The sequence below is a fragment of the Dermacentor andersoni genome, chromosome 1 (assembly GCF_023375885.2).
Source record: "Dermacentor andersoni chromosome 1, qqDerAnde1_hic_scaffold, whole genome shotgun sequence".
Lineage (NCBI taxonomy): Eukaryota > Metazoa > Arthropoda > Arachnida > Ixodida > Ixodidae > Dermacentor > Dermacentor andersoni.
In genome coordinates this window covers 261,062,095-261,085,216 of record NC_092814.1, presented here as the reverse complement: position 1 = coordinate 261,085,216, position 23,122 = coordinate 261,062,095, and the positions used below count along the sequence as shown (strand labels likewise).

The 23,122-nt window shown below is 46.2% G+C and overlaps 1 protein-coding gene across 1 annotated transcript in view; it reads left to right on the top strand.

Moving 5' to 3' along the window:
- LOC140213285 (uncharacterized) overlaps positions 1-23,122 on the top strand; it is a 37,437-nt gene that overhangs the window by 3,415 nt on the left and 10,900 nt on the right. The window contains exons 3-19 of the mRNA XM_072284436.1: positions 6,700-6,771; positions 7,746-7,808; positions 8,238-8,312; positions 9,018-9,089; positions 9,181-9,237; positions 11,516-11,569; positions 11,790-11,843; positions 12,195-12,248; positions 13,285-13,338; positions 13,446-13,499; positions 14,254-14,298; positions 15,030-15,083; positions 15,176-15,220; positions 16,804-16,857; positions 19,156-19,200; positions 19,816-19,869; positions 21,081-21,125. Coding sequence (XP_072140537.1) covers positions 6,700-6,771; positions 7,746-7,808; positions 8,238-8,312; positions 9,018-9,089; positions 9,181-9,237; positions 11,516-11,569; positions 11,790-11,843; positions 12,195-12,248; positions 13,285-13,338; positions 13,446-13,499; positions 14,254-14,298; positions 15,030-15,083; positions 15,176-15,220; positions 16,804-16,857; positions 19,156-19,200; positions 19,816-19,869; positions 21,081-21,125 — 951 coding nt within the window. The remainder of the gene's footprint in view (positions 1-6,699; positions 6,772-7,745; positions 7,809-8,237; positions 8,313-9,017; positions 9,090-9,180; positions 9,238-11,515; positions 11,570-11,789; positions 11,844-12,194; positions 12,249-13,284; positions 13,339-13,445; positions 13,500-14,253; positions 14,299-15,029; positions 15,084-15,175; positions 15,221-16,803; positions 16,858-19,155; positions 19,201-19,815; positions 19,870-21,080; positions 21,126-23,122) is intronic.

Here is a 23,122-nt window from a genome sequence, read left to right as displayed (position 1 = left end):
GAATACCAGCAGGGCCGGCAAGAAAATGAGGTGCTTCGTTTTGCGTTTTTTCTTGCTCAGTGATTCTAAGTGCACAAAAACGAACTTATCATTTAGTGCAAACTGTATAGAGCGGTTGTCAGTTTAGAGAAAGCGAGTGAAAGGTGAAATAGCTTGTTAACATCGTGTACAGAAAGCGCGCGAGCACCTGATGCCTGTTCGCGTGTTGCGTGCGGTGCACGTATGCAGACCATGCAATGACCTGCGTTTACTGGTCTAACAATTTAAAGAAATTTAGTGCTTACCGCTGCTTTGTCTTCGCTAAAAGTTTGCATCAAGGCTGCATTTTTTGGTCCGCATCGTTCAATAAAACATGGTGGTGGTGGTGGTGGTGAATTGTAGCAACAGGCGGGTTTACCCTGGCGAACAAGGCCGGCAATTGCTCCGCCCGAGCGTCTCGCACAATACCGCTGAAGGGTTTCAACATATGTCCATCAAACCAGTCGCTCTTAAGAATTCGATGAGGAGACGTGAAGTTTCTTTGCGGGCTATAACTGATCCCTCAGGAAATATAAGGTGTTGCAGGCGCGCATGCGGAATGTCCTTGTTTTGCAGATTCTTCACGAGAGTGTCTCTTTCATCTTGGAATTGCTGGCAGGACCACAAAAACTGCTCAATGTCTTCTGTCTCGTTGCATGCCGTACAGTTCGGAGAATTGATTCGCCCCGTTTTAAATAACCAGGCCGGTGTATTAGCAGATCCTGTCCTTATTCGATATAGAAGTGAGGCTTCCTCTCGGTGCAATCTCTTGGTTACGCAGGGCATATGCGGTGGAACCCAAAGCGACGCAAAGTGATTTCGAATGTCAGATTTTTGCACTTGATTACTCTTTGGAGCCTTGATTTTTGGAGGCTGATAGAGCGCTGCGTATGCAAGCGCATCAGCTTTTTCGTTTCCTGAGATACCAATGTGGGAGGGAATCCACTGAAACTTTACTGTGAAGCCTTTGTTGTTGAGTTCGTTCACGATGGCTAGTGATTTGCGTGCGAACTTGAGGGATGGCAAACCACGGTATACTTGTTGTAATGCGACCTTTGAGTCCGTAAGGACAACCACATTCTGCGGAGGCAAAGTCTTTAATTTGCGCAGAGCAGAAGCTATTGCTACGCCTTCCACAACTGTCGACGAGGCTATACAGTCCAGACGGCCAGACCACGGATATCTTAGAGAGGGAATATAGAATGCAGCTGCACTGCGGTCTTCGTCTGCCTTGACAGAGCCATCTGTGTATACTTGTAGGTGATTCGGGTAAATCGTGTTCAGGTGTTGCAGGACTAATGACTTGGCTTCTGCAGATGGAATGCAGCTCTTTGATTGCAATCGTGGTACACTTAAGTTGCATGTGATGTCCTCGAATGTCCAGGGTGGTTCTATCCTTTCCCTCTGTCTCGAGCAGCGCAATCCTAATGCGCGAAGCGTGATCAATGCTGCATAAAAATGTGAGCGCGGCCTGTTACCTATACGTCGTAAGAGGGCTCTACCGGGCGTAGACTCACTCAATCGTAGGAGCTGGATCATCAGAGCCTGGGAAGCCTGAAGTCGTAGAGGGCGTGACTCAGCTTCGTAGAGCACTTTCTTGTTTGACGCTGGCTGAGAGACTCCAAGGCAAAGTCGGATACCTTTTCTGTGGATGGCTTCTAAGCGCTCGTATTGGCTGTCTGAGGGTGACATCAGAGGTAGCTGATACAGGATTCGACTGGTAACCAACGCTGTATGTAGCCGTAGCATCGACGTCGGGTGGTTGCCCCAGCGTATGCTAGCGACTCGCTTGAGCACATGTTGTGGCGTCATCGTCAACCAGGCTACAGCCTGGGTGACGATGACGCCACAACGTGGTCAACACCGCGGCGCCAGAGTAGCCTGTGGTCTAAAGTAACGCCCAGAAATCGGACGTTGGTGACTTGTCGAATCTGGTATCCGTCCAAATTCAGCGTCAAGCGTGTATAGTTTCTTTTCACTCCAGGAAGTAGTACGAATGATGATTTCTCTGCTGACAGTGATAATCCAATCGTTGCCAAGTGGCCCTGAATGGCTTTTACTGCTCCTTGGGCTATTCGTGCGAGGCGGCGATGCTGGTAGCCGGAGACCCATATGCAGATATCATCGGCATATATAGATATCTTCACTGGTGTTCGATGGTTTAGTACACTTGGGAGGCTACTCATGGCAATGTTAAATAATAAGGGAGATAAAACACTCCCCTGTGGCACACCGCGAGATATACGTATTTAATCGCTCAAAGTGTCGCCAACACGAACTCTGATGCGACGATCATTGAGGAACGCATGTATGAAGTGCAAGAGATGACCCGTGACGCCTATAACTTGTAACTGGCTGATGATCGCTCTTTGAGACACGTAGTCGTAAGCCTTAGAAACATCCATGAAAACAGCAAGTGTCGACAGGCCATCCGCACTGTAATGTTCTATGTGGCTTAGCAGGTCCAGCACATTGTCTTGAGCGCTTAGACGCTGCCGAAACCCAGTCATGCACGATGGTAGTTTTCGACCCTGCTCGACATACCAAATGAGTCTTGTGCACGCCATCTTCTCCATTAGCTTCGCTGCACGCGAGGTCAGTGATACCGGTCTGTATGAGTCCAGAGCTGCAGGATTCTTTCCAGGCTTCAGAACCGGTACCACCCATGCTACCTTCCATAAATGTGGGATAGCCCCACTGGCCCAGACTTGGTTAAAAAATGCCAGCAAATCACGCCGTCTCTCAACCGGTAGGTTAGTCAGCATCTGATTACTGATAAGGTCAGGTCCCACCGCACAGCGACGTCGGAGGCTGCTCATAGCTAGTTCCAGCTCTCTGAGTGTGAAAGGAGCATCCATTAGAGACGACGATAGCGGCGGGGGCGGGTTGGTTGTGCCGGCTGACCTGCCGGAAGAGTATATTTCAGCGAAGGCATTCGCAAGACAAGCGAGTGTCTTGCCTAACTTCAATGCTAGGGCTTCAAATGGCTTGTTTGGTCGAAAGTTTCCAGCAAGGTTATTAACGACCCACCATATCCGTGGAACTGGCGTGAAGACCGATAGGCTTGCACAAAATGATTCCCATTGATCTCTTCTTAGTTTCCTTGTATAACGTCGAATTACTGCGTTTATCCTGTTATATATAGTCTTCAGTGGTGGGTCGCCCTTCGTCCTCATCAGCCTCCGTTCCGCTCTTCTACGGGCAGCGCATAGATTTTTGAGTTTAGATCTGGAGCGGGGAAGTGGTCGGATATCTTCAGCTCAGCGGTAGCCAATCTCTTGCTACGTAGCATGTCCGCGAACAGGTCTCCAGATGATTCGCTTAGGCCGTCCCTGTACGTATCCCAATGCGTCACAGGACAGGATCTTCGGCCGTTGGTTCTATATCCAGCAATGTTAACGAAGACAGGAAAATGATCACTGCCCATTCTATATTTACTAGTCGTTGACGATGCGAGGATGTCCGTTGAGTGTAACGTCAAGTCAATGACACTGTAAGAGGCCGGTGGTCGAAAAAACGTTGGCTGTTTGTAATTTGCCACGCAGAGTCCCTCGGTGTTTAAAGCACTAACAATTTGCTTTCCAAGTGCATCAGTCGCCTTGTCGCTCCAGAGAGTATGGTGCGCGTTGAAGTCCCCACATATAATCCTAGGAGCTGGGCAGCGGCTGCAGAGGTCTCTTATAATTTTTCCCATCGAGACCTTCAGGCGAGAGCTCACATACACGGAGGCCACGCTGAGGCTTCTGTTTCCCAGCCGCACTTGTACAGCAGTGACTTCCAAAGCACTGCTGCAAAGGTCTTGAACTGGTAGAACGTAATGTGGTATTTCACGTCTCACAAATAGCATGGCGCTTCCGTTCGGAAATGTCGGAATACTTTGATTTCCATGTGCGACATAACCAGCAATTGATCTGGAACTTGGAAGACCAGCCTCGGACAGGGCCAATATTGGCACAGGCATGTTGGGTAAGAAAAGTGAGAGTTCAGGTAAATGGCACGCAAGACCCGCACAGTTCCATTGCATAATAAGTGGCACCTGTGGACGAGATGGTGAACATTTTGTCCTGACCGCATCCATATTGCTAGGTGCATTAAAAAGAGGCAGAGCTTAGAATCACTGACTCGAGAGCCAGGACTACTTCGAGCATTTCCTTCATCGAGCTCGCCGGCATCTTCTCTATGTGTGATCACAAGGCCTTGAAGAGAGCACGTAGCACCTGCTGACAGTCCTCCTGTGGTGTGTTTTCATCGCAACGCAATTGGGGTCGCTCCAGTACAGACACATAACTTCGCTGTTCCGGTTGTTCAGCAGTCTTCTCGTCTACGGGGCCTCTGTTCATTGATTTGACTGCTTTAGCCGGTCCGCTGCGCGATGGCACCAATGTGTCCTGGATTCCTGGAGAAGGCTTCAGGCTTGGAAAATCAGTTTCACTCTTTGAGCTCCATTTGATTTCGTCTGACTCTCTGTGACTTTCTGTCTTTTTCTTCGTCGTATATTTTTCATCGTTTCCTGTTGGCCCCAAGATAAACGTTTTCTTACGCTCTATTGCCGCTGCTCGCGTAGGACACTTGCTATAACTAGCTGGATGACCACCACTACAGTTTGCACATAGAAAGTTCTCTCTGCACGCGCATGTCTTGAAATCGTGCAGTCCTCCACATCTCTTACACCGCTGCTCACCACGGCAGTACTTGACCACATGTCTATAGCGCTAACACTTGAAGCACCGAGGTGGTGTCTCAACGTAGTCAATGGTGTCGTGTCTTGTGAAGCCCAAGTTGATCTTCTCTGGACGGTCTGTATTTGGAGCGAACGTAAGAACCACGGAGCTGGTTCGCCTGGACTCCCAATCGGTTTCGGAAATTTGGACGCGTCGCGTGACTCTCCTTGCATGGTAAACTCCTTGTGGTTTTAGGTATAGCAACAGTTCCTCGTCAGTGTACCACTTCGGTACTCCTCTAATAATGCACGTATTTTGCAGTTACGAATTGGGCACTCGTGCTGAGATTGCAGTCCCTGAGATTGACTTGCAGCTGAGAAGGGAATTCACATGCTCTTCTGTCTGTACATCTAGAAGCAGGGCTCCTTGAGCAGTAAATCGGCTCCTAACTGGCGATGCGCCAAGCATTTTTTCAATTTCCGTAGACAAAACAATGGGATTTACTTTTTTCAGGTCGGCTCCTTCTGTGGCAGGCGTAACAATCACTGGCATTCCGACGGTCCTCTTCTTGCGGTGACGCACAAGCCTGAAGCCTTCATCGTCCAGATCTGTGATGTCAGCTATGTCACAATCGTCAATAAGCGTAGACTCGTCGTCTGTTTCTGTAGCCTTGTATCGCTTACAGTCACGGTTGCTCTAAGGGTCAGTCGGTGGCCTCTGGCCCGGTGTCAGGTCAGGCGTAGTCATGACGGAGCTCTCGCCGCTACCAGATCGGGCTCTTCTGCAGGCTCCTATCGAAGCGACGAGAGGCGAAGCCCCCCCCCCCCCCCCCCCCCCAGCCTCCGGTAAGGAAGGTACCTTGGCGAGTCGTCCGACGTCTTCGACAAATCTATTTGACAAAACGTCGAAAAACAATTGGAGCCGTTGTTTGCCTGGTTCGCGCTTCACAGGCAGCGAAACTCCACGTCTCCGCAGAAGCTCACTTTTGCGATCGAGAGGTGCGCTTACAACAATTTCCTAATATTTCTTTTCTGTGCGTGCGGGAGTGACAAAAAATGTTGGCTGTTTCACTGAACGATCTACATAAAAAAAAAAAGCAATCTTGCTGCGAAGTTTGAGTAAGAACAGGGCAGGTGGTCCGCGCTAAGTATTGCTTTTAAATTTGTCAGAATGGAAACGTGTGTCACAGTGTATCTTATCACGACTTCTTACGAACGATACAGATTTCATAATAAGATGGCCGTGTTAGTTGGAAAAGTATGGGAGAGGCCTTTGCCCTGCAGTGGGCGTGGCCAGGCTGATGATGGCGATGATGATGTTGTTGTTGTTGTATTGGCACGTAGATGTTCATACTACAACACTTTGTTATCTGACAGCCCACTGCCACGTTTCAGGAGATTTTGATAAGAGAATCTAACGACGACCGTGGCTAACGAAAGCGTGCAAGTCGGCGCCGATGCGATCAGAAGCCTGCTAGCAAGATGGCCACACGTAATTCGTTCAAACGTTCGCGCATGCGCGTGAGGGCCGGTGATATTGGTCTACAGCTATTAATCGTGCGTTGGCGGGGAGCAATTTTCTCCTCCTTGCGTCGCCATCTTCGATTCCCGTTTATAGCGTCGAACGTCAGTTAGCGCTTGCGACTTGCTTGAAACGATCAGCTGAGCGTTCTTCAGCCGAGTGCCAGGATTTTGACACTGAACATAATGCTGATACTCGTCGCCGCAGTTCATTGCTCCTATTCGCCGATATCTCAAACGTTCAGATTCCTGAGCAACAAGAACAAAGCCTTAGCAGGAAAAAGAAACAAATCATGCCGTGAAAAATCCCACTCCGGCGTGTGTTTTAGCCAAATTTGCACGATCTGTGATGAATTTTAAAGACCGATTGTTTAACCTGCAACAATAGACAAGACTGAAACACAGGATAAAACTTCATTTAAGGACTTGCTTGATACTTATTTTATCTGACTGGTTTGGTTTGTAGAGGTATGTTTTTTTGTGATTGAACCACTTTGCAGACTCCGTATTATCCGGAGGGAGGGGTAACACCGATCCCACCCTACTACCCAACGATCAGCTATCCCATTGAGGTACGTTGCGCTTTTAACTTCTGTCAACGTACGTGTATTTCTCCTGGACAATTTAAACACTCATCATTGCTCTTTTGGTCGATATACGAAATATCCAGAACGATGATCCTCCAGAATGCATGTCGTACAATACACAAAACGTACGGCTCATACGGCCAAATTTCTTTGGTAAGACAGTAGTGGTGGAGCTCAAGTTACTTCGCGAAACATCAATTACAAACAACAGGGAAACCTTTGAGTTATTTGCATTATCAACACATACAGCGCAAGATTGGAAGAAAGCTTGCACAGGCCAACGCAAAAGGAACCAACGACAATGCACATTTTAAAGAATTCGCCATACGATGTATGGCATTTCGCTCAGCTAGAACCGAGTCTAAGAAAGAAATGGCACATCGTATAGGAGTATGCGACCACCGGCAAGTTGTTCGCCGTCATAATGTGGCTACTAGGAATGTTCTTTTCTGGTGCCCTTAGATTACAACTAATTAGATCAGTTCAATTAGTTCGAATCTTAATTATAAAATACTGACTAATAATCTTCGGATATAATTTGAATATATTTGAATATGTAGAACGTGTTCGGAAACGACCGATGGGGTTGCTTCGTGACGTCACTTTTTACGCACTTCCTTTTCCTGGGCTTGAAGAAAGTCCGAGAAGTATGAGAAAGGGACGTCGACACTCGTTTGTGGACCTGGAATGTCGCGTTCTCACAATTTTTTTCCAAAAGAAAAGGAAATAATAATAAAAACAGCGCCTACAGGCCGCAAAGGAGCAGCTAACTGGCTCTGGCATCCTGAATAAACCAACACTTGAACCAACACTTGAACAAAACAACACTTGAGTAGTCTGCAATACCACATATCTTGTCTTTATCGTCATGACTTCGGCAGAGTGATCATGCTGAAAGAATTGACGGTATTAATTGTGTGTGTCTTGAAATACCCATCCCTTTACGCCACCATACTCAGGGACCACCGGGCCCTCAGGGTTTTCCTGGTCCTGCTGGATTTCCTGGACTTAAAGGCGACAAGGTAAGGGAAGCGTAGGCAAGTGCCTGGTCTGTGGCCCCCCGCGCCAATAATGGTCGTCTTCGTTAACTGTCAATGGGAAAAAGTTTTTTTTTTTAAACTTCATTTCTGTAGAGGAGGGGGAAAGGGCTATCAATGCTGAGCAATTTTTTTTGTAGAGCTTCGTTGCAGAATGATGTCTTACGCTATGTGACGCAAAACACCGAGTTTATTTTACTAGACGGCGAGCCCGAAACAACTACTGGGTGAGCACAATTTAGATTACTAGTACTGTTCACCCTATCACCGTTATAAAGAGTGCGCGTTCACACTAACTGCATGCTTGCTTGTTGAACGATGCTCCTGCTTTGCGAGAGTTGGGAATTATGCATGCCAACATGGCATCGATACCCAAGTCTGTGTGTGTTTGCCGCATTTTACGCGATTTTTCAGGGAGACCCGGGAAGGGACGGACTTGCCGGCACGGCTGGGCAGCCTGGAGCCCCTGGACACATCTTCATGATACCCGTACGTAGATGAGAGCGCATGCCGACAAAGTTGCGATTCGACCGTTAATGTCGCTGGTTTTGCCATTATTACCGAAAAAAAGTCACGCCACCAAGGATGGCTAAATTGCCCAAGAGCCACAGGTTTAATCTGTGGTCTGTAATCTGAAAGCCACAGGTGAATCTTGCTGTGGCGCAATGGACATTGACAGAGCCCAGTTGGCTCTACTGAATTGTTAACGGGTAAGCAAAAGCTGCATTGGAATTTAAAGGAACCAATCACTCAAACTTCCAAGTTTCGAGAACTTTCGCTTCCCCAAAATAAGATAAATACGAGAATATGCCTTGAAGTGCGCGACATCAGACTTACGGCGGGGAGGGGGGGGGAAGCTGTCGCTGATGTTCCTGCGCGAAATTCGCCAAATGGAAGTTAGGACCTCACTGTTTTCCTGTAGTAATTAACCAAAATTTCTCGCCGAATGAATGTAAATGTACTTCTGAAAAAAAAAAAAGAAACGTGCTGAAAGTATGAAGTGATCCAATTTTGCTCTTATATTGTCCTTCCGAGCATATCTATCGATATGGTATCTTCGACCATGGTAATTGAATACGATGCGGAGTTCACACTGTATTCGTATGCCATTTGGTAGTAAAAAAATACAAAGTGATGAGAAAAAAAAGAAACTAGTTGGAGCCGCTATGAGTTCTCATCTGCGTCTCTTTTCAGTACCAAACAGCGGGAGACACCAAAGGTCCCGACAACACGGAATCGCTGCGACAGATGCTCAGCCAGCACATGGTCAGTTCGGTGGCTTCGTATGATTGAATCGGTGTTTTGCTGCTGCTTCCTGCACGATTCCCATTGCCAATGTATTGCTCATTCTTTTCAGCTCGCGATGCGGGGCGCCCCTGGACCAATGGGCTTGACTGGTCTGCATGGGCCAGTGGTGCGTATACCTCAGTGACAGCACTTCTTGCTTCTTGCCTTTCCCCATTCTCTCTTCTTATATATATATATATATATATATACTTATTTATGTATACATCTGGTATACATAAATACCCAGTTTAGTGGATGGATTAATGGCCGTCGCTGTAGCACAATTGGCAGTGCATCGCACGATTAATGCGAAGGTTGTGGGTTTGGTCCCCACCGGCGATAAGTTACCTTTTCGTCCACATTCATTTACCCTTTTATTCATTATTTTATACATTTCAATTTCAACCGCGGCTAATTAAACCCCGATGCTTTCCTTGCCTTCATCGCCTGCTGGCTTTATAGGGCCGCGATTAACAAAGAACGAGCCCCTATGTTTCCCTTGTTCTCGTTCACACATATATAGTCCATTACCGAGGTGCTGAACACCCAAATAGCTTGCTATGTACTTGTGAAAAGTAAAAAAAAAAAAACGAAAATGTGCCAGGTGAACAACTTTTCGACCTAAATGACATAATCTTGCGGACATCAATCGCACGGAGCAATCAAGCCTAAGGGCGGAATGGGAGGCTGTTTAGTCAGTTTCCAACGTGCGGCCCGTTTACGAGCGCTCAATGGCGCGTCTTCGCGATTCGTGACTCCTCAAAGAATGAACGCGAGTGCTGGCTCTGCTCGTGTCTTTATTCCGTCTCTTCTTTGGTACTTTTAATAGCGTGTAGGCAAGTTGCACCTACTTCTGAATACGGAAAGACGCAAGTGCAAGTACGAACACAAATAGAACGAAAAGGACAGCAAAGCTTCGTTCTACTCGTGTTTGCGCGCCTGTCTTTCAGTAACACGAACCCCCCTATACATACTTGCTCAGCTTTCAGTCGTACCAAAGAACGGAAACTAGGGCACATAGTTAGCTTTTGCTGGACTTTCCCATGCCTCTCCTACCTCCTCATACGCACTGTACGTTTGATGTAGTCGTCGCGGATAGATCTTGGGGTGCTGGATGATGCGAGCAGCCTATACGAAATTGCCTAAGGTACCTTATATTGCGCGCATTTCTACTCAATGTGAGCCTTTCTCACTATTTAATTTAGGTTGTCTTGCATAAAAGAAAGTCACAAGTTGCACGTGTTTGAAGCCGCGCATTTATTTATACGTCTTTATTTATTGCCTAAGAACGCCGTCACCACGTGCACTCGTACTTTGGATTGCGTCACGCGGTCCTTTCCGTTCTGTTTAGTGGGGACATGCACATTATATTAGCACTGTTATGGCTGCCACCTGTTGTTACTGGGACGGGGTCTTCAGCTACCATCAACAGCGTCTGCTTGGAGCTCGAACCAGATTGGCCATTGGAAAGGGTCCGGCAGGGAAGACGAGATGATGTAAAAACAAATAACAGAAGTTTAATACATCGTTACGGGTGAGCGGTGTGCTACAAGACAAAAAGTACAGAAACGTTGGGCGTGCGTGCTTCTGCACGCAAGGCCAGAGAAGATCTCTGTTCGTGGCGTCTCGCTGGCCTTCTTATACCCTACGCCATCCGGGCAACCCCACTCTCTCTTGCTCCTTGGTAGAGGGCCTTGTCAGCATCCTGGTCAGAGCACACAGAGAAATACGGAGAGCAACCACTACCTGGCGTAGAGTGGTTGAACGGAGGACAGAGGAGAGTAGTATTTGCACTGGTGCATAATCCTGTCGCACACACCCGACGGACAAGTATTTTCATGTTGACGAACTTGGCGATTAAGTACGTCGTGTCTCAGGCGCTCGCATTCGTTCCATTAATCGCCGCACACAGTGAACCGTAACAGCTCTCATAACTGAAGCGACATGCGGTGATGCTGAACTGAGAAATAACTAAGCCATAAAATGAAAAGCGAGAGAAACATAGTGGACAAGTAGAACGTGCGCTAAACAATGAACTCGCATTCCAACATCCCTGCGTCGTTGCTACAGCATCCCAGCGATGCACGCACTTGTGTGCACTGTGCCACAGACGCAGGCCAACGCCGAAGCATGCACGCAAACAATGAAAACGTCAATTTCTAGCATCATTTAGGATGGTAAGTGCTGCCCAATGAAGTTAGTTGATTCAGACTGTACGACGTACAATCGTAAGAACAAATGTTGAGGTTGGCGAAGAGTTGGCGCTGGCATACGAATGCCAGTGTAGATTGTGGTGGTATAAATGTAGTCACTAAAGAGGTTGCCTCAGGGCCTGCTTTCCGCCAAATTCTATGATGGTAATCATGCCATGATGTGTGCCAGTAGCATGTGTTCGCTTGTTTCAGGGTCCCATGGGACCACAGGGCGAGAAAGGAGAGCGTGGGGAGCAAGGGGCTGTGGTGAGTAATTAATTACGCGATGTGAATATTTAATGCTTACGCCTTAAACACAGTGCATGCTACTATAATATCGCAAGTAATTCTCTGAATCATGTCGCATCCGGCCCTCTTGTTGCACGTAGTGCTACATATCGATTGGGGCTTTTCGAGAGTATGTTTTAATACTCTCTGAGATGTTTTAATGCAGTGTGCGTCGCACACTTGGTGCGGCCGCTCGCAGGGACCACGAGGAATGCGGGGCCAGCAAGGAACATCTGGGAAGCCGGGAAGACGGGTAAGCGCTTTTGCAGGGAAGTCCTGCGTTCTGTAGCACTTGACGCGACTTTCCTACTGCGTTTCTTCAAATGCACCATTATAAAAGTGGAACTTCGCGCTCACAGCTGAGCGTAAGATTTAGCCAACGACGAATAGCCTAACAATAGATGGAAAATTGGCTGCGAGGCTGATGATAATTTAACAGTGAGTATTGACTGATCTTTTCCGCAGTAAATAAATAAAGGCGCTATGCGTATGTAAAATAACAATGAAAAAGTCGCGCCTTTCTAAATGCGCTAATGAGAACTTGTCAACTTTCGAGTGATCACTCTCCTTGGCGGCCTGATTTGTGACTGTTATTCGGCCGCAGGGACGAAGCGGCAAGGACGGGGAACGTGGCAAGCCAGGGCCTCCAGGGTCAAAGGTCAGTGCCCAAAAGAAGCATTCCATTCTGCCATGTAGGGAATTTGCAAAACAACAGACATGTAGAATACGATTGTTATTCAGCTTTCCCTCATGTACATTAAGGCGAGTTGGATTGAAATAATACGCCTAATTTTATTCGAAAAGTAAGATCCAGTGTGAACAGCAATAGCTTACTATGTGAGCAGTGAATATATCAGAACGAAAGAGTGAACAAATAATGTAATCTACGTGAACAGCTAAAACTATAGAGCAGGTAGAACAGGTGATTAACCATCGTAATATAACCAGGGCTATTGAGTGCTGTTACCTGACTGCCTAATAGCCTAGGCGTTTGAAATGCCACGCCTGCATTTTCCTGCCTTGTGCCTTCAAAGAAGCCTTTGTTATTGCGTTTTCAAGAGGAAAGGATAAAAAAAAAAACAACGAATGGGATACGTGATGCACAAAAATCACTTCTGTTTTGTTCATGTCATTGTTGGGTGATGCGAATTTGTTTTGTTCGCTTTTTTGCGACTTCTTCGGTACGTCCCTTAGGGATGTCCACTTTGTAGCATTGTGTTTCCAAGGGGAGAGTTCCCCACTGCATCTTTTAAGAAACGTTATGTCTTAATAAGCCTACCGTAACGCTGCCCTATAGTTGAGCGTGCACCAGTTTCTATTGGCTTAGTCGTTGTCGTGTGTCAACGGTCATGTGACTGTGAGCCGACTCAACATTCCGTTTAGTGATGAAGGGCCAACGAATGTGGCTGAATGTTAAGAAACTGGGCATAAAGGTGTGAAAGGCTCAGCCGCTTCACATCGGCGATACATCTTTCTGTGGAGAGTGAATGGAAATTATGAAGAACCGCGGGAAAGGAAAGCGTACACAAAAGCAAGGACGAAAAAAAAAATATTGCTTCGCGCAAGCTCTAACTTGGGGCAAAATGTTGGCTCTGCGTGGAACTTTGCAACTAAGCTATAGATAACATATTTCGGAGCCCGACGTAGGTGTCCTGAAGTTTAATTTTTTGCTTCTTTTTTATTTTGTTGCACAGGGCGATATCGGCCTGCCGGGTCTTCCAGGCCTGCCGGGAGAGAAAGGTGAAAGGGTCAGCATTGCATCAGATCTATTCGACGAGATGTTTAGCGTTCTTATAGGGCGTCTTGAGATGACGAAATGTGCACGGTTCCTGACCAAACTACGCCTACCTTGCAGGGTTACGTCGGAGCTCCAGGTGACCAGGGGCTGGTCGGACACGAAGGGCCTCCGGTGCGTAGTCTTCGATTTATTGAGTAGTACTCGTTCAAGGCAGACTAGTCTATTGAAGCAGCCCATTAATTCTTTGCTCGAAAGATGGAATCGATTGAAGAACGTTGAACACTGTTCTACGCATACTCTACGTATTTGAGGGAAGCGGGGTCCATATTCACAAAGCTGTTGATACCCTAAAGCAGTTGTAAGAACAGGCGCCCACCTAACCATGTCAACTTAAATATTATGACAGGCCAATACCAAGGCGTTGTTACGAAGGAAGAGCTTTGTGAATTTAGGCACAGTTTTTCTAACACTGCAATATTGTGTCGAACACCGGGTGGAATCAGCAAGAAGATTAGGAATACTAATCGTTACTAGTGGTTTGTTGCGGAGTACGTCACTCCACTGACTTTTTCAACATCTCCAGGATTCGCGCCTCAAGAAGATGTGTTCCTTACGACGGACGTAAGTGCCTTAAGATACAGGTTGCACGGCTATGTTCATAATGGACCCCGCAATAGGATTTTTGCACGAGATACTTTGTATTAGCCATACCACTTAATTATCGTTTGTTCAAAATGATGACGTGGCATGACTCCACAGGAAAGCAATTAACTGTTTTACTTCTCTATCCCCTGGCAACGAAATAGCAATCTGCTTCGCTAACTATGAGGGTATAACGCGCCCATTACCGATGAAGGAACGCCATATATGTATATGTTTGAAACAGTGGTTAACACTTGCCTTTCTCATTGGCTACAAAACACAGGGTGACGATGGAGCTACAGGGCTACCCGGACTTCCAGGAGAGATGGTAAAAATTCAGATTTTATTCATTTTATTTAAGCTGTCTGCTTTCACGGAGCGCGTGAAATTTCAATAATTTACGACCAGTGCTTGTTGTTCTTTGTTATGTCAAAAACTTGGGCGCAAAGGACCCATTACTCAAATAGTCAACATATGGATTTCGTGCACGTACGCTTCTAAGCAAAAAAATAAAAGAAGAAGAAAAAAAAGCGGAAAGTGAAGATTCAAACCGAAAAGCAGGAAGCAAGAGCAGCATCTTCACGAGTTAGTCATAATTACGACAGTTTGCATCAGCAAGAATCGTGGCAGCAGTCATTGAGCATCTCCTTCACATTTTTTCTCAACGTGCGAGGGTCTGTTTTTCGAATTTGAGCTGCTAAAAAAAAGAAAGAGAGAAGAAGGCTCTGAAGGAACTTAACTCCCTCCCTCCCACATCTCCACTTTCTCTCGTCCCTGCCCGCTTGTTCAGTCTATTGAATGCCTTGCCGCGTAACTGAAGGCTCTTATGGTGCAGAGTTTTCGTAGCTTTCACCGTGTTTTACCGTTTGTAGTGAATGCATGGGTTGAATACTGCCTTCACGTACTAGCAATTCTGGCATGTTGCAGTTCCTGGCAGCACGTCTATAAAAAAAGATATTGCCTGCCACACTGCGACTGTGCGACCGCCACATCCTGGTTGTTGCTATGTATTTGTGAAACATCGCGTGTTCATATCAATTGCTTATGTCTTGCTTACAGGGTCCACGAGGATTTCCAGGCCCCCGGGGATTCGTAGGGCTTCAAGGACCACCTGTGATTACTGACACACCTTTGTTATTATCTTAGCGGTATCGAATAACAAACAAAATGTCAAAGCTGAAAGTTAAATCTTTTTTATGTTACAGGGCATACCGGGATCCGAAGGGCCTGTCGGACCGAAGGGTAGCACGGTACGATGAATGACAATTTGATTTAGTTTTTTTTTTCAATTCTACTCTAGCGCTTGCTTGAATTTCACGTGAAGGAATGAAAAAGAAAGTTGGTGCTTTTACAAAGATGCCAGCTGAAGTAAGAGGACATAACCTGAGGCTTGAACGGGTGCTATTAATAAAAATTACTACGTCAAGTTTGATTTTTAGAACACATTTCTGAAATCACAAATATATTACTTACCGAGAGAATATGTTTGGTGTATACCCCCCCCCCCAAAAAAAAAAAAAATGTTGCAGGCGGGTACGGCGTTATCTTTTGATCACCGAAGTATTTTCTCATGACGTAAATGATTGCGGCGACGACTTATAAATTAAATAACTTTCGGCTTTAAAATGTAATGAACTTCAAACTCACAATTTCTTTGATGTTTTCTCGCTGATTAAAGGCATATCTAGAAAGGTCGCGAAATCTGAGTAGTAACACGATGATATTATCGACGCCGCGAAGTTGACACGACAGAAAATGGGAAAAGGAAGTTGTGCCTTCAGTTAGTGTTAGCTCCATTGACAGGCTTTCTTTTCTACGCAGAAAAAGCAGTGGGAGAATTTAGAACGATGAATGCGTCAATGTAGCCTGAGTTAGGAAACTGGCTTAAACGATATCGCCGGAAAAACGGAACAATGGTATCAACTTTGGTTGGCCGCCCGCAGGCACAATGTTAGAAAACTTGGGTTGAGCGAAACCCATCTTTTTTGTGAATGTCGGTTAAACACAATTTCAACCGAAACTACCGCCCACCCCATCGGCGTATGGAACAGGAAAAGTCAGTCAAACATGTGAAACGGTGATGCTATATATATAATGAAGAAAATCCAATCCATCAAGCAGCTGCGATAACGTTAACGCGAATTGAAGATGTTGAAGATTCAGTGGCGTCTCCATCTTGAAGACTTCACTAATTATTCTTGATGAGTAAGGGAGCACTATACGGAGTAGGTAGTATCTTGCAGTCAGGCTGCCACTACTGCTTCGTTCACACCGCCAGGAATAAGAGACCTCAAATGATGCCTTTGTTACCCGCTCTGAGGAGACAGTTGAAAATACAGTCGGTGACATTCGTGGCGAAGGCATAGATGTTCCTGTTCCAGTGTGCGTTATTGTTTCGAATCAGACGACAAGGGGTGCAGTTGAAAGTCTGCATTCTTATTTTGAACGCGGGGACTGCGTTGAAATATTGGGGATACGTTTGCCCATAAACACAATTAACTTTGCGTAAAAGAAGCTACACTATTAGAAGCCGAACGCATGTAAAGTATCTTTCTTTTTCCCCACAGTAATATCAAGACACTCAAATGCTGTTCGAAATCGATTCTTTATGATTTTTGTGTCTGTCGCTTAAGTGAAACTTCGGATAAAAGTTCTTTTTAACCGGAGTCTACTGCACTTACACGGCTTGTGTCTCCAGTACCAACATTTGGCGATGCAACATGAACAAACGGTGCCTTGTATACGAAATACTGACTTTAATGATGTTATTTACGACCGCAATAACTCTGGTGAGTAAATAAGCATTGGCTAACCAAAGATACTCCAATTTCAGGGTCCTCCGGGTGGACCTGGCCAGCCAGGCCAGCAAGGAATGCAGGGCGCTGTGGTAAGCATTCGGCATCTCGCGCCGTCGGTCTTGCCTGCTCGTTCGGCAGTGGCTTTGGCATATGCGCAAATGTTCCAGGCATCTGCTGTAGCCTTCGAAGTTGTGGTGAACTGGAGGCGCAGCTGCTGTTATTGCGCAGCCTATGCCGGTCCCCTTCTTTGACCTATTTTGCAGTGTAACGTGTCGGTGGAAGTTTTAAGCCTCCTTTTGGCTGAATGCGACACGTTATTTGCAATTTTCTGTGCTTGAAATTCACGATTTAGCCTTTCATGCCGATGCAGAAAGCCATGCAGAAACTGCATTGTAAACTTTATGTGCCATCATGTTTATGGAATGGCTAACTGTTCCATGTGAATCCGACATGAATTTTCGTAACCATAACACAGGGGTGCTATAACGTAAAACTATTCCAAACTTTTCTATTCCAATTCTGCAATCAGCCCTCCGCGATTGGCCAAAAACTTTTTGGACCACTCCCACTTCACCTATCTGTCAGGTGACGTCACGAAAATCCCGGTAGCTCCCCATCTGATATCACTTGCACACACTGATTATGCATGATTTGACCGACCGAAAGAAAAATAGTTATTTGTGATTCGACGCCTTTTCGCTATTAGCCCCCAGCTATTGCTCAAAAGTTCTCGGGCTGCACCCACTTCATCGGTCTGTCACTCGAGGTCACAAAACCGCAAAAACTCACCGCATCAAAGTGACGTGTACGCGTTAAAGATGCATTAATATGCCGAACAAAACTGAACTTTCTTCTGAATAGCCGCAGGCTGCCCCGTTCCAAAAGGAATAAAATATGGCTGCCGCCGATCGCTCAGGCACTGGCTACTCGCACCTGCCGGCGAGCATGGGTTTATTTGCGTATAACAATACCTTTGCATGGCCGTGTAACGTTTTCGAGCACTTTCGGCACGTTTACGACCTCGTTCTGCCAACTCTTCTATGCTGAGGATCCGTTTTAGCGTCATTCTTAAGCTTCCGTTGCATGCCGCCGCAATTGTCGACGAGCCACCGCAAGCTAAGAGAAAGCGGACCAATCGCAGACGCCGGCACCACCCTATTCATCCGGTTATCGATATTCAGTGCAGTGGCTCGGCCCCAGCGAATCCCTCTCTACTTGAACATACTCCTCGCCTCTTGTGAGCCAATTAGATAAGACAAGCTGCTCAGTGCCGGTAATGTTATGCGTTTTTCAAGCAAACGAAAGTGACCTAGCTCCGATGAACGAGGGGAGCATTTGATTGGTTTGTTGACAACCCTGCGGGTGACCGCCCGATGGTTGCGTCGGCGGTTACGCAAATTTGACGTCAGGAGATTGGAATAAAATCATATTGAAATAGTTTTGCGTTATACATATGAAGGTACTTCACTGCACGTGACATGTTTCTCTAGGGAGCACAGAGCTTAGAGGCTTACAATAGGTACGGTTTCGTCAAAATAATAGCGAAGTACAATACAAGCTGAATGTTTAGTCGTAAGAAAAGTTTACTTGACCCAAGTTCACAGTATTTAATCAGTACAGACCTGAGGAAAGGGGGCCACAGTTTGTGCCCAATTTTAGTACAATACAATTACAGTAGTATGCACTATGCTTGCTACAATATGTCACTGTGTATGCACATTTCTTTTATATATTGATCCAATACCTATAAGAAATTCATCTTCTCGGAAAGCTTTAAAGATTCACTTTTTGACACAGAAAATCCGGAATTCACCAATTGCCTTAACTGTAGATATAATTATCATGTTCACTCGCAGATTACATAGTTATTTTTATTCTCTTTTTTTCCCCTACTCTCCTGTAGAATCTTTTAATCCACTTCCCCCTCCCATGCAGAGTAGCATGCCAGTTGTTATATACACGCCGGCAAAAATCTCGTTTCTCATAAAGAGCTTCTCTCTCTCGCTTGTTCAAAGCTGTACTCCAGTGCGAATGAAAATGACGAAGTCAAGATTGTGTTTTGCACAACTTCGCCTTTCCCCTTGGCTACGGAAAGCAGAATTTTTATTTTAATATATTTCAGTAGCTTCAGTCACTTATATGCTCCGATTTTTTCTTCTTTTCATATTGGCCTGCGACTGCCCAACTTCTGTTTGAATTTATTTTTCCTTTCGATATACTCTGACAGCTCGCATTCGTGATTCCTGATTTTTGGTCAGTCCTCCAGACTGGGTCTGTTGCACTGCCACATAATTGTCTACTCTACTCATCTGCACTGTTGATGATCGGGGAATTCCTGCTATAAAGTTCTATGCTGGATTCCGAAAGCTTCCAATGTTCTATTGCAGGGATCGCCAGGCCCTCAGGGATCTCCAGGACCACTGGGACCACCGGTATGTGGATTGGTTCAAAACGAAATAAACAGTGGAAAGATGTGAGAACTTGATATTTGTTGGTTATATTACCTTATCCCGATACTGTGGGTTAACGACGTACGGCATGAAGAAGGTGCGTTTTTATCAAGCAGGCAGGCAACCATTGATAAAAGAACGTTCGTGGTTAAGCGCTATTATACACGACTGCCAGATAACCGAACGAGAGTTAATTATATCGGCTTATGGATGCAGACGACCACAAAATCACTGTCTCTGCGCCCTTTAGGAGCCAGAAGAGCACGTATTATTTTGTGATTCGGCGGTGTGGAAATAGCTCTCGAACGTTTAAATCGCTGGCTAATCTCAGTGGTAGGTAGGTGATAATGAAGCATGCAGTGCTCATGTGGAGCAGGAAGTGAAAGTTTAGGACGTGACCATGGCAGGTATCGGAATTATAACATCATAACGGAAAAAAAAATGTTGCGTTTGTATTCCTTGATAATCTGACAATTGTGTTGGCATAGGGAGAACTCTCATAGAGTCGAATCGCGACAATCTTTTTGGGGAGCATAAGTCAGGTAAAAGAGGGATACTTGGGTTTAATCGAAATTTTAACTTACTATTGCTTTTCAGGGGCCTAGAGGAAAGCCAGGCCTTCCAGGTCTCCCAGGAGCGGATGGAATGCCCGTGAGTAGTTGAAGGGAGAAGCCCGGTGAACAGCATGCAAATTTGTTTCTTAATTGAGCGTTAGCATGTTGCCGGATATGTTACTCCGCTTGTAAGCAAAGACAAAAATAAAATAAAAAATACAGGTTTAGCTTTTAGGCTGAGGTTTAATATTATTTGCCGCCTCTCATTGGTAATATTTTTTGGGGTATGACACAATCTTTAGTAAACGACCGTAGTAATAGGTGGCCACTATTATATTCGAATAGTGTCTCACCCTGCCCGCTTCGAGTCGCCGTGCTGTCACCTCAAAATCTATGGCTTCTAGAAGTCAAGTAAAGGACGCTGACTGCTGAATTGTATTTCGAAATGTGAATCCACCGATAGCTGACGAGGGCACGAATGTGGTCTTTTCCCGAAGAAGTAGCAACACTGATGTACAAATTGTCTTTGCTTGACGGCGGGCCACATATACGTCAGCTTTGGCACATAACCACTCGAACCTACGTATAGAGCAGCAACGTGAATCTTCGCAAAACTAAACACAACGCTTAAATGCTACGCCGAAGTTGCTATCATGCTGACAACTCTTGTACTGGAGTGCTATGTGGAAGGCAGTTAGACTCTGTCGTGAGACATGGTGAATAGGTTTAACCACTACATTTGATATCGAGCCCCACTGCCTCAGCCTACTGTTCAAAGGCTTGAAGTAGAGGTCCTTCGTCTTCGCGCACTGTTTATTTAATATTTGTTCTTGGAAAGCTCAGGCACATGCTGTGTAACGCTGAGGCTAGTCACAAGACGAGTTTTTATTTGAAAGAACACAAGGAAGAATACCGACATGGTGTCGACCGTGATTCGCGCCTATTATGAACAATACGACTTCTGACAGTATCCAAAGACAGTGTTTACCAGAAGAATCAAGTTCACGCTAACAACGACCGCAAGCCAAGTTTTGAGACTTCTCGTGGTTGCCGTGGTTACACGTAAACTGAAAGCAGAAAAACCAGCTCCACAGCTTTCAAATGAGTAAGTGTTCATGCTGATTGGCTTCTCACAAGTTTGAATTTCTAGGATGCTCTGAACCCTACTACCAAAAATGAGTCTGTAACTTGAAAGACAAAAAGGGAAAGGCGCATGAAAGAAAATGAATTTGGGCACAGTCGAAAGCGCCAATGTAGCATGCTACTTTGCCTGAATAATGCTGATTATGTCTTTTTGAAATGTTGCAGGGACCACCAGGAAATGCTGGTTCGCACGGCGGAAAAGGAGACATGGTGAGGAGTGGAATGTAGTTACAACCTGCACGCGCGTGAGGAAACAGTCGTATTTTTCATGCTGCACAGAAGCCTCGTTATTTCAGGACAGAAGCGCTTGCAGGAACAGGACCGCTGTTTTGTAACGATGCTTTCAGCTCGATTCTAGGCCACTCTTATCATCCACCGTTCTCGGCCAGTTGATCGTATTGATGACGCGGGTGAAGCGTCTCTCTGACCACCGACGAAGGAATAGCATCGGAAAAGGCATCGCTACACTATCGCCGCCAAGAAGGGCTCTAAAATGCCCGCAGAACACTTGCGTGGCAGATAATGCAGCACCGCTGATAGTGCAAGGGGAAGTGTTGTGCATTCTACTCGCATTTCTGCGAGCGACTGAATCGATCGACTCAAGTTCGCATATATTCATTTCATGAAAAAAGACGCTCAAGTAGCGAAATCGCCCGTAAAGTCTGAGAGGCTAACCCATGCATAGCACACGCGCGAGCGTCACACACAATACCTCGCCTTGCGCAAACATGATGATCTGGTAACGCTTTGCGCAGCCTCAAACGAGGCTGCCATAGCCAGCTACCCGCAAAATGTCTCGTATAACATTGATTCGCACACTGCCCGTCATCTGGAAAATATAAAGGAGGTGTATTAACGAAGAGCCGATGACGGGTACAGCGATTCACCAAGCACCGCCTCTAAGCTCGAGCGTATGCTGCATGCAATGCCTTTTCAATATTGCTGCCTCTGCACAGGTGTTCTACGTCTTCACTGAAATATATATTACATATATTTTAAATTACCAGTATGCGGACGACCGCTTCTGACTGAATGACGACGAACTCATAAAGGAACCTTAAGCCACACCGAGCTCGAACATTTTTTTTTATGTATAATAGGAGCTTTTTATGACGAACGTATAGCCGCAATACCTTTTTTTTTTTTTTTTTTTTTGAAATGCGGCAATAGCAAAGTTGCAGGCGTTTGCTTAACGACTACGCGGCCTCTGCAGTTTCTCTCTCGCCATCGTTACCCTTCCCTCGGGCTCCCTTTCCTCACCGCGTACTCTCACTCACTGTCACCAACTCCACGCAGTGCAGCGAAAGCTACAGATCGCACCAACGCTTTAGAAAAAAGAAAAAAAAAGACAGCCTTTAACTTGGCGCTAAAGAGACGTGAGACAAGGACGAGAAACACAGAGAACACGACGCTGGAATGAACGAGCCGAAAAGGTGGACGAACAGGGCCCAATGTGCTAAAAAGTAGCACTGTTACAGAAGAAAGTTGGGCTGTAGTAGGTGTCTATTTCCGAATTGAGACATACTTAACTAGCGCTAAAAAGACGTGGGACGACAACGAGACGTACGCAGGACGCTAGCGTCGTGTCCTGCGTTCCTCGGCCCACATCTTTTACAGTGTAAGCTGTTATATGGGCTCTAGCCGTTTCGGTTGGCGATAGTGTCCACCGCCTCCACCGCCGGCGTCCGTAGCAGCTATCGCTGGTAATGAAAAAAAAAAAAAAAAACGACAATAACAAGAACCGGCCGGGATCGAACCCGGGCCCGCGGCGCATGAGTAAGCTACTCTACCGCTGAGTCACGCCAGCGCTTGCTAGCATGCAGCGGAGAAAAATTCGCCGACGATTACGATACTCCCTAATGCGAAATTTGAGCGCAGCTTTATACATGCTTTCATTTCGCGTGTCACTATTTTGTACTATGATTATATAGGTACACGGTTTATGTTAGGAAGAGAACGCTGTGAGTAGCGCGCTTTGTTTCCATACAGACGACGCGCGCTACTCTGGCGCCACATCGTAACCATCGTCGCCGCACAGCCCGTCTTGCGCGGCACTACGCTTTTCTTCTCACGCTTTCGTTCCACAAACGACGAGAGCGGCCCTTTGTCGCGGCTAAATCGTGCCACCAGTGTCAGCGGCGACGACACCCAAGGTGTCGTCACATCGAGCCTTACTCGTAGCCGCTCGCCATCGCCCCTTGCAGGAG